Genomic DNA, 10908 nt, shown 5'->3' on the forward strand with positions numbered 1-10908 from the left:
AGCTCTTTAAATAATGTAGTTGCAAAATATATATATATTTATATATCTCTGTGTCTGTATGTTCCTGGGGCGACAGGGACAAGGCAAAATGGGGCAGAAGGGGCTGGGATCGTGGCTGCGCACCCGCAAATGGCCCCACGGGGCCAGCCTGCCCACGCTGGCTCACCCTCTCCCGGACCCCCACGGGGACCCGCGAGCGTGGCCGACCTGCCATCGGCGGATCCTGGGTCCCTTAGGGGTGGCCGGGCTCCGGCAGGGACACGGTGGTGCGGGGAGGAAGGCTCTGTGGAGACGGGAGAAGAAAGGGAGGCGGGTGGAGGGTCCCAGCCGGCGTGGAGCAAGATGGAGGAGCTGGAGGGGCACGCCGTCCTTTCAGGCCACCCCCGGTTTCCACACCGGACTCCATCTTCCCGGCCCTGCTCAGTTCTCCTCTGGTGGCAATGTGGCCGGTGGGCTGCTTCTTCCCGCAGGCAGCCGTTGCCCCTCATCCGCGGCCCCCGGGGCACAGTCCGTGGCGGTCGCCGCGTCGGCCTCGCCGCCGGCGGGAGGCCTGGGGGATGGCGGGGCATCTCGGCTATGGCGGCGTGCCGGCTGCGGGGGGAGCGGTGGTGGGACGGCGGGGGGTCGGCTTGGTACCCCGGCCATCCGTCGCGGTTGGGCTTTGGGGCTGGCTGCGTGCTCGGGGGCTGCCGGGGTGGGAGCCGCGGTCCGGGGCTGCGCCACGGGCGGCGGTGGTGGCATCGTGGGTCGGGCCGGAGCCGGGCGCTTGCCTGGAAAGAAAATTAGGGTGGGCTGGGGTCCCCTCTGCTGGGGTCCCCTCTGCTGGGGTCTCTCCCCGGGGCAGAGGGGGCCGCGGTGCCAGCCGTGAGTCAGGCAGAGGGCTGCAGGCAGACTGACGGACAAACTGCCCCTTGCCCAGGTCCCACAGTGGAGACCCAAGTGCACACCAGCTTTTGGGGGCTTTTCCCACCCTCTTCCCTTCAGAAGGGGCCGTGAGCTTTGACACCTCTTTACGGGGGGGTGTTCGACCCAACGCTGGAGGACGTACCGTGCCCAACCCACAGTCCCACCTCGGCTGGGGCTGGAGCACGCAATGAAGGGCTGGATCCTGGCCACGCTGCCCCGGTCGGAGGCCCTTCTTCTTATTTGGTGGCAGGGATATCCCCGGCACCCTTTCGTACGGGGAATGGCGGGATGAAGGCAAACCAGAGGAGGTGGCCTTGGGGGGGTGTCATTTCCCCAAGCGCTGTGCCGTCTTCTGGGGCACCCTAACCTTTGCAGGTGGTGTTTTCGGTCATCGTTGGAGGCAGCGGCCCCGCAGCTTCGGGAGACGGTCTGGTCGCCGCTGGGGATGTCGGCTGGGACCTGGGCTCGGGGTCGCTCGAGGTGCTGTGCAGAGAACGGGGCAAATCAGGCTTTGGTTGGGCATGGCGGTCCTGGCCACGAGGCACCTCGCGTCCACCTGTGAGGGTACTGCCCTTGGCGTGGGGTGGGACGGGGGGAGGACATGGGGAGAGCTGGGACAGCCAGAGCCCCCAGCTTCCACTGGACTTACACTTCTCCGTCTGGGAGAGTGGGTGTGCTGGCCGGAGGGGGCTTGGGGGTCAGCTCTTCCACCGGAGTGGCCTCGCCAAGTCTACCGTTTGCAGGTGGCGTGAACATGCCCGAGACGTTGAAATCTACCTCTGGGTGGAGAGAAAGGAGAAGACCCCCGTGAGGAAGTCCTTGCTACCCAGAGCTTCCCCAATGACCCTGTGGCGGGCAACTGGAGCAACCCCCCGCTTCCCTTCTCCTGGGGATGGAGAAATGTCCCTTTCCCTTCCTCCCCCCTTCACCTGGGCTGCAGCCCCCCAAGCGAGACCCTGGCCATACCTCCGGGGAAGAGGACATCTGCATTCTGGATGAGGGCTTCCACCACACCCACCACCTGGATGGAGGAGACCGAGGCCAAGTCCAGTTGCATGGGGTCTCTGAGAGACAGGGATGGGGGAGGCATCAGAAAAGGGGTTTTGGGGCATTAACCCTTTTGGTGTTCATTCCTGAGGGGGCAGAGCCCGAAGGGGAGACGGCCCAGCCGAGGAGAGGGTGGTAGGGCAGGAGGTGGGCCTTGTTCCCTGTCCTGGAAAACCCTGGTTTGGCGTTGGAGGCTAACGATATTGGAGGCGATTCATGTCACAAGTGCTCCAGGTCTCAGCTCCTTTGCAGAGTGGCTAAGAGGACACGTGCTTGGCGAGGGGATGTGCCACTCGGGGACTATGGGGACAAGGGACAGGACTTGAAGACGGAGGTGCTTTAGACCAGCCTGAATGCTGCTGGATCAGCCTTTCCCATGGTGTTTGTGCTCAAGGCACCCCAGCCGGGGCTGGGGAGCTGCCTCCCACCCCTCCCAGCCAGGCCTTACCCTGTGTTCTGCTGCGACCACAGCAGGTTGGGGCCCAGCACGATGGCGATGTTGCTCGGAGTCATTTTATTCACCTCCTGGTGTTCAGCCAGCTTGGCTAAAAACTTGATCAGATACCTGTGGGGTAAAAGGAGGGTGAGGGGGTGGTAAGTACGGATATGGGGAGGGGAACAGCTGCCCCTGGTGATTGCTTAGGGCTGAAGAAGCCCTGTCCCTGCAAAACACCTCAGATTGTTGTAGCTCTCCTGGGGCAGGCGGCTGCAGGTGTCTTGCAGTCGCTGTAGGCGGCTGTCGACGTCCTTTAAGCTGCAAGAGAGAAGAAAGAGGAGCGGAGAGCTCAGCCCGTTCCCTATGGCAGAGAGGGACACAGTGTGCAAGGGAGGAAGGCCGGCGTCGGCCATCCATGCGGGCCATAGCCCTGGGGACAGAGATGCCCTGCTGCTGCCTTTACTGGACAGCTAAGGCAGGCATCCACGGAGAACAAAATTGCACCCCAAAGACTCAGAGGGGTTTAATATGATGCGCATCTGGCCTGGGGCTGAGCACCACCTTGCCACGAGCAGCCACCCTATTCTCCCGTGACTACGGGGCACGTCGACACTGAGCTGATCCCTTCAGAAAGATGCTCTGCCCTTTCCCCCAGGCTTTTTGCTGTGCCTCCTCCGCCACCCCTTCCATCCCAAAAGCAAGAGGCCAAACTGGGCTGGTGGGCCGGTGAGATGGGGCTCATGCCGTTGAGGCTAAGCGGGTCGTCTTCACAGACTAAACTCTTCTTGCAATCAAAAAGGCTGCAGCCTTCCCCCTCCCCCTGCCATGTTTTTTATTGCTATTCTCCGAGATTTTGGGCCATCTGGATTTCTGCCGAGCACGGGACAGACCAGGTGCTGCGTTCTCATATCTCTCCACATGGCAAACGAGGTTGAGCAGCCCTGCTCCGAGTGCCGGGAGGGATGGAGGGGGGCGAGCGGGGGCTTTTTGAGCCCCGCCAGGCTTTTCTACCCCAATGCCCGGACCTACCTGGCCACTTCGACCCATTCGTTGTAGAGCTCGAAGGTCATCAAAGGCTGGGGCAGCTCCCGCAGGTAGGATTTCAGTGCACCTGGGAGGGGAGGGGGAGCGGCAGGGGTGATGGTGGCTGGGGGACGTCAGGGACTGCCCGAGCGTGTCCCCCTGCCCGGCCTCGCCGGCACCCACCGGCCACGGCGTGGGGGTCCGAGTAAAACTCCTCCAGGGCGTTGGAGCCGCTGGCCAAGCTGCTCTTCAGCTTCCTCAGCACTGAGGCACCCGCTGCCAGCCGAAAGAGCCCCTGGGGATGGGGAGAAGAGGGAAGGGATGTGGGGGGCTGCATTTGGAGGGAGAGGGTGGCGGGGGGCTCAGGAGTGCTGCCCACCTCCTCCCTCATGCCGGAGGCCAGCAGCATCATGACGCAGGCTTCGATGGGCAGCGCAATCTCCCGGCCCAAGCTCTTGAGGTGCGTCTCTAGGGGCACGCCGTAGTACCCTGCCACTGGGGCGTCTGCAGTGAAGGTGGGCTCTGGAAGCGGGAGGTGAATGTCGGGAGGGACGGCAGCTGCCAGGGCCATCCGGCATCTAGCCATCTTGCTCCGAGCCGAGCCGGGCTGGGTAGAGGCAGAGGCAGGGCAGGCAGCATCCCCAGCCTGCCTCAAGCTGCGATCCCCATCCCACCAGCCCGAGGTGGGAGGCAGCAGCAGGTGCAGGGAGGGAAAACTTGCCTTTCCCAGCCTCGCCGGCCACACTTGCATCCCCCGGGCTCGGCTGCAGCCCTCCCCGGGCTGCACGGAGAGCCAGTGGGTACCTGTCTGGCTGTGGCTTTCCTTCAGCTCCGCCAAAGCTGAGTCCAGAGATCCCAGTGACTGCCGGTGGTACTGGGCTTGGATTTCCAGCAGCTGCCGGACAGGGGACAGGCAAACAGTACTCAGTTTGGCACCAGCCCCTCTCAGAGAGACCCCATCCCCAGGACATTGCACCCACACGCAGACAGGGCGAAGGGGGAGCTGCAAGGGGAATCCCCCCAGGGTCTGTGGGACCATGTCTGTAGTAAGGTGTAGAGGGCAAACTGGAGAGGGAGGAGGTCATCGGGACAAGCTGCTCTGTTTGCAGTTGGTGCTAGTGGTGGCATTAACCCACGGTGCATGGAGCAAGGCCAGCTTTAGGCATCTGCTGGTGCCTGGGGTGTCCCTTGCCCTGGACGGAGGGCTTGGTGCGGATGGGGACAGGGCTGGGCTCAGACATAGCCCAGGAGACGTTCACAAGCTGAGGAGGAGCGTGAGAGAGGACTTACTTTGATGAAGTAGCTGGCGTAGCTGTCCTCTTTGGTGGAGAAGTGGTAGAGGTCAGCCATGTACTCATCCTGGGAAGGGAGACACAGAGAAGAGCAATCTTTCACCTCCTCCCTGGCACCCAAGGAAGAGGGGACACCTTCACAAAGTCCCCTCATCCAGGCTGTGAGTTGTCCAGACAGGGTCTCTGGGTGCAGTGGGGGGCAGGCTGGGACTGTGGGGGGATTCCTCCTTGCCCCCGTCGCTTGCATTTGGGTAGTGGCAGTGACCTGTCCTACGATCAGCGTCCTGGCACAAGTGGCTCAGGGACAAGAGGTCCCTGCACCTCCAGCTCCGGTGGTCCCATGGGCTCTGCCAGACAAGGCACTGGGCTTTTCAGAGAAACAGGGCCGAAGTGGAGAAAGTTTACGTGAAAGTCCCCTGCCACCCAGCACAGACCCCAGCTCAGCTGGCTCCCAGCGCGAGGGGACCCCATAAGCTCCCTGCTCTAGCCCCTGGAGTCAGTCTCCTCTCTGCACCAGCTTGTGCTTTGAATCCTTTACTCTTCTTCTTCCCTGGGCTTGGGTCATCTCCCTATTTCTGCTCCTTGAGGGACCGGTTTGCTTGCGGAGGCCGGGACGTGCCGTCTGGCTTGCATCCGTCTCAGCGTGGGGGTCCCTCGGACAGAGCCGGTGGAGGGGAGCAGGTCTGCAGCCCCGGAGCTGCCCCCAGGGGAGAGCGAGTGACTGTTCTCACCTTGCACTGCTCCACCTTCCTCTTCACCTCCTCTTCCTCTTCCTTCAGGATCTCCAGTTTGTTGGCAGCAGAAGATGCCCCCGGGCCAGCACCGGTGCCAGCGCTGTTACTGGAGCTCTTGGCAGCTTGGTTCAGCCTTCGGGGTGGGAGAGAAGAGGCGCACCCACGGCCTCAGCACCAGGGACGTGGGGTGGGATGGGTGTGCAGAAGGAGTACGGGGACCGCGAGGGGGACGGCAAGTCACGGTCCTGCCCTGCGGTGGTTTTCCCAGCACCTCTCACTTCCCTCACCCAGAGAAAGAGGCTGCTGCACCAAGAGGTGCGACCTGGTCGAGATGGGGAGCGCTCAGCACGGCTGCCTGAAACACCCAGGGTCTGCAGGACCCTTCCCAAGCCCCCTTCCTGAGATGTCCCCTGCTGTCCACCCTCCAGCCAGAGGGAAGGCAGAGTGGAAACGAGCCATCAACAACCCACGGCTGCCCCGCTTTCCCAGAGAAACTCGGCACGGCACGGGCTACCCCACGAGAGTCGGAGCAGAGCGATCTCAGTGGCACTGACCACTTTGCTGCTTTTGGCGACGGCACTGCCTTTCTCTCCTGTGCCGTGGAGCAAGCAGCTCAGCCCCGAGCAGAGTGCGCCTGCACTGAGGGGCTGGCAGAGCACTCCCGAAGATCTGTTGCCTCTTCAACTTTGCCCCCAGCCCTTGGAAATTCGCTTCGCAGGGCAGTCATCTTCCTCTCTCCCCCAGCCTGGCTGGGAGCTCTCCCCTGTATGCCCTGACCCCACCAGCATGCCCCATACCGGCTCTTGATTGCATTCCAGTCAGAAATCAACTTCTGGAGGGTCTTCTTGCGCTTCAGGATGATGGGAAGCTCCTCCTGGGGGAGAGAGAGGCCAGAGTGAGTGGAGGAGGCTTGGGGATGGGGGGGGGGGGGGGGGGACAGCAAAGCGGAGCCAGGAGGGTGGCCAGGGCTACCTCGCTGAGCTTGTTGAGCGGCTGCAGGACGTCGCGTTCCACGGCGATCTCGAACTCGGCCAGGATTTTGGCCAGCGAGCTCTGTATGCAGCAGCCCATCTCCAGGGCTTTCCTGCGTGGGGACGGAGACGAAATGACTGCGGGCTGGAGCCATGCCACTCTCTGACCCAACACCCCCCGTCGTACCCGTACCCATGTTGGGACCCTCAGCCACCCCCTGGACCCCGCTGCAATCGGAGGCTGAAGGCGCAGGCTGTTCCTTCTCCCCCTGTGACACCAACGTTTGCTCTGACAGGGTTTGACAGCTCAGCTTGGCTGTGGGAGCGCCCCAACCAAGACAGTGGCTCTGCCAGCGTCTGCCATCTTTTGGGGTCACCCCCAGCACTTTGTCCCACTGGCACTTACCCGAGGCTGGACTCTGTGTCCAGTTCCTTGAAGCTCTCGGCCATCGTTGTGGACAGAGTCATCAAGGGCAGCTTCTTCTGCAGAGAGCCAAGGATTTGGGAAAGCGATGGTGAGCTCGTTTGTGGCAGCTCCCTCCCTGTGAAGCATGCCACATGGCATGGGAGCAAGTGGCCAAACCCTGCACTGGGTCCTGCATCCTTCCCTGGTCCACTCATCTCCATTGGCCCTGGGGCCTGAGGGGGGGCCCTTTGGATGTCCCTTCAGCCAAAGCCACGATCCAGTTAGCTAAAGAAGACGCTGAGGCTCCATAGTTGGTTAGAAAACCTCCAGTCTTCTCTAAAATAGTCCCCTGTGGTGGACCGTGACACTGATGGAGACCGTCACCAAGCCCAAGCTTCAAATGTAGGGAGTGGTTTAATCACTGAGAGTAATTAAGCCAAGCTGGGGCTTGTCAGGCTGCCAAGAAATGAGGAGCCCACAGAATCATGGCGGGGGCTAAGGAAAGTGTGAGAGGGGTCCACTGTTTTCTTCCCAGACGAGGGCTGGTGAGCACCAGCCGGGAAGAGGCTGGCAGGTTCAAACCGAGGAGGATGAAGCGGTAGCACCGTGCCCAGCCATGCTGTGGTGCTCCGCACCGCGGGGCACCGTGAGTGCCAGAGGTTCACGGGGCTTCAGGAAGGGACATGGACAACAGGGCTTTGGAGGGTTATTCAATGCAAAAACACCGTCTCTGTCCCAGGAGACCTCAAGTTAGTGGAGGTTGAGAGGGTTGTCCTGCTCTGCTCTACCCGGGCCACTGCTGGAGATGGGACCTAGGTTGGGCTTTGGGCCATCCTTCAGCAAAGCCTGCAAACTGGGAGCCCGGCATCCCCTTTGCTGGTGGGGGACAGAGCCGGGGCGAGCGTGGGCTGTGGAGGGGGGACTCCACTCACCACTCGCTTGTCCATCTCGGAGCCGCATTGCCCTTGCAGGCAGGCTTGGAGCCTCTTGGACACGCTGTGAGCTGCTCGCTTGGCCGGCTCGATCCTCTGCTCGATCTGGGGGCAGAAAGTTGGGACTGGGGAAGACCTTTCGCCAACCGTGGGTGGCCGGAGGCCACCTCCCCACCACCCAGCTCTGGGTGTGGGTGAACGCGGTCAGCATCCCGCAGCAGACCAAAGCATCCCCGGTCTAGGGAAAAGGGAGCACAGCTCCCGGTCAGGATCCATCTCTCTGTGAGCAGCCAGGGAAGCCCTTTCCCGTGGCAGGAGCCTGCCATTCCCTTAACGCCATGGTCCTGGAGTCACCCGCGGGGCAGGCGGGCAGATCCCAGCCCTGTGACTTGGACGTGCCGGCAGCGCAAATCGCAGGCAGGAACGGGGCAGGTTCCCACGCCCAGGCACAAGCAGGCACATGCCTGCCAGCCCAGCCCGTGCCTCACCTGCAGCAAGTCTTCTGGCAAGAGCTCGGTTGCTTCTTGGGCTCTGCAGAGGAAGGAGAAAGAGCCATCAGCAGATGGGGGTGACCTCCGCTCAGCCTCCTCGGGAAGGCAGGTCCTTATGCGTCTCTTTTTGGGCTCCCGGGAGCGGGAGACACTGGCTATGGCCTGGACCATCGTACACGAGGTTACAGGCAGAATGAACCCGGGGGGACAAGAACAGCAGGAGCAGGGCAAGGCAGCCAGCCTTGCTGGTTGGTGGACACCCCATCAGATCAAACAGGGCTTCCAGTTCAGAGCACCACAGTCAAAACATCCAGATGCAGCCTGTTTTTTGGAGGCAGGGTGCCTAGCAGGGCCACGGCAGGGGTGGGATGTTTGCTGGTGAAACCTTCCACCCCTGACCGCCTGCCTGTCCCCTGAAGGCAAATCCAGGGCAGTGCTGTTGGAGCCCAGCATGTGTCTTTGCAGGCCAGAAGGTGTGGGGCCACCAGTGCCGGAGCAAGGATATCTTTGTGGTCAAGCTGGGGACTAAGACCAACACCAGCCCCCAGAAAAGCCTACATGAAACCAGATTTCTGCTCGGTTTTGCAGCAGTATTAGGAGCAAATCTGGCAAAGGAAACTTCCGGCTTGCAGCAAATTCTGCTCAAAACCAAATTCAAACCCCACCAGCTGCCATCACCACCAAACCTCCCTGATGCCTCCCATAGAGGAAACCTCGCTTCATGGCCCGCTGCCATTGCTACGCCCCGGGAACCCCGTTTGCTTTCCCTCTGCTGCTGCTGCTTTTTCTCCAGTTCATGTTTCTCTCTTTTCACCGCCCGCCAGAGCTGACGTGGGACGAGGCTGTGGAGCCGCAGGAAACGGGGGCGGCTTGGTTTGAAGGCAAGAAAAATCATGTGAGATTGTGGCCCGCGGAGGATAGGCTCTGCAGCGGGTGAAGATCTTGCTCATGGACGGCGCGAGCTGCCCGGCATTACATGGAAAGGAGGTGCATCTAACATGGAGATGAGACATCTTGAGGGAGGAGGGATGGGAAAGGGGATCATTCCCTCTGGGGAAGGCAAGAAGAGCAAGAGGCCACCAGGATGGAGGAGCTGCTTCCCTGTGGCCGGTCTGCTGGGATGGCTGAAGGACCTCAGTGGTCCAGGGGACACAGTTGGTCCCGCTCAGCCTCCCAGTACTGGGGAACCTGCGGAGGTGGCTGTGGGAAAGAGGGAGCGAGGGGGCTGGGAAGGGAGGGCCCAGCCCTGTAATTTCAGTTCTGGGTTTTGCAAGGGGAGAGCTTTGGAAAGCCAAAGAGAAAAATAAGGAAGCTGTGGAGGTAGGATGCGGCCGGAGGGATTTGTGTGAAGCTGTAAGTCCTCCGTGGGTGCTCCGAGGATCCCCGGTCCTCTCCTTGAACAGCATCCCGGGACACCCATGCTGCCGGCCCAGCGAGAGCTATGCAGGGCATCTGGGCCCCGGGGGGCACCCTGGGCTCAGCGGGGAGGGCAAGTCCCAGCTCCTAACACCCTCCTGGTCACCGCACAGCCAAGGGCATGTGCTTGGAAGGTCCCTCTCTATTGCCCTCACATCCTGGGGATGCCAAGCTTGGGAAAGGCCTGTTTCCAGGTGGATGCAGCATCCCTGGGACAGGTAGCTGGGCTTGGGAATCATGTCCCTGCTGAGCAGCACTGGTGCAGCCTTCCTGCTGCCCTGTGGGTGTGGGGGAGCCGGGGAGTCACAGCCCCTCAGCTTATGCAGAAGATGCTCTAAACCCAGGGTTGTTCCCCCCTTTTCCCTGGCCACCGGCCCTGGGAGATCAGTCCAGCCCCAGCACAAGCCCTCCAGGACCAGCATCCCGCTCCCTCACAGCCCTCCGGCACAGGTAGCAGAGAAGTCCTTACCGGCTGGTGATGTTGGGATGGGACAGCTGCTGCCGCATCCGATTAAACTGCCTCTTCATCATCTTGAGAGCCGGGAGGAGACCACAAGAGCCGCTCCGCGTGGCTGTACCCGCTGCTCAGCACCCCTCGGCGACGCTTGGCATCGGATGCTGGTGGCCCCTCGGCTCCCCGGAGCCGCTCTGCCCCTTGCTTTTCCCTGAGGACCTCTCCCTCTTTACTTCTCTTCTTCCTTCCCTCGTTCCCCCTTTTTCTGTTTCCCCAGCTGGTCCCCTCCCTCGTCCCTCCCCGGGGATGCCCTGCTGCTTTCTCTTCCCGTCCCTCGGACTCCCTTCTCTTGCTCCCTCTCTCTATCTGAGTTTCCTTCCGCCTCCGTCCGCCCCTCTGCCGCAGATCAGGTAAGAGCAGTTCAGGGCTCCTGCTTCGCTCTGTGTTCCTGTCACCACCCCACAAGTATAAATAACTTCAGCCCAGCCTTAAAGGGGAAATATTATTACAGCAAACACGTAACAAGGCAGGACAAGCACATGCCGCTGCCGAGCGCAAGCAAAGGGCCCACGCTCTGTTTCTTGCTCTCTGTCTCAGCCGGGGTGGTTTTTTCCCCCCTCTGCTTGCCTTGCTCACCACCAGCTGCACCACGGGGCAGCCCGTGGCCGTGCCAGCTGGCTGTGCGGTGCATACGGGGTGCCCGATGTACACCCTGCCCTACCTGGTCACCCAAACTCTGCCAACGCTCCTCGGGCGCTTCTCCATCCTCTTCCCCCTGCGACATATCCCCCTCGTCGTGA

At 61.8% G+C, this 10908-nt stretch overlaps 1 protein-coding gene across 1 annotated transcript; it reads right to left on the reverse strand.

Moving 5' to 3' along the window:
- Nucleotides 1-11: 11 nt before the first annotated feature.
- On the reverse strand, nucleotides 12-10866 carry SH3BP1 (SH3 domain binding protein 1). Its single transcript, XM_030040910.1, has 18 exons — nucleotides 10124-10866; nucleotides 8236-8278; nucleotides 7748-7852; nucleotides 6816-6892; nucleotides 6411-6522; nucleotides 6236-6312; nucleotides 5436-5571; nucleotides 4703-4771; nucleotides 4217-4307; nucleotides 3792-3934; nucleotides 3596-3707; nucleotides 3419-3500; nucleotides 2627-2707; nucleotides 2402-2518; nucleotides 1873-1970; nucleotides 1556-1685; nucleotides 1274-1389; nucleotides 12-770 (listed from the first exon to the last, which is right to left on the reverse strand). Exons 1-18 carry the CDS (start codon nucleotides 10183-10185, stop codon nucleotides 421-423), a joined length of 2001 nt encoding a protein of 666 aa, XP_029896770.1. The 5' UTR covers nucleotides 10186-10866; the 3' UTR covers nucleotides 12-420.
- Nucleotides 10867-10908: the final 42 nt, after the last annotated feature.

The sequence above is a fragment of the Aquila chrysaetos genome, chromosome 17, assembly GCF_900496995.4.
Source record: "Aquila chrysaetos chrysaetos chromosome 17, bAquChr1.4, whole genome shotgun sequence".
NCBI lineage: Eukaryota > Metazoa > Chordata > Aves > Accipitriformes > Accipitridae > Aquila > Aquila chrysaetos.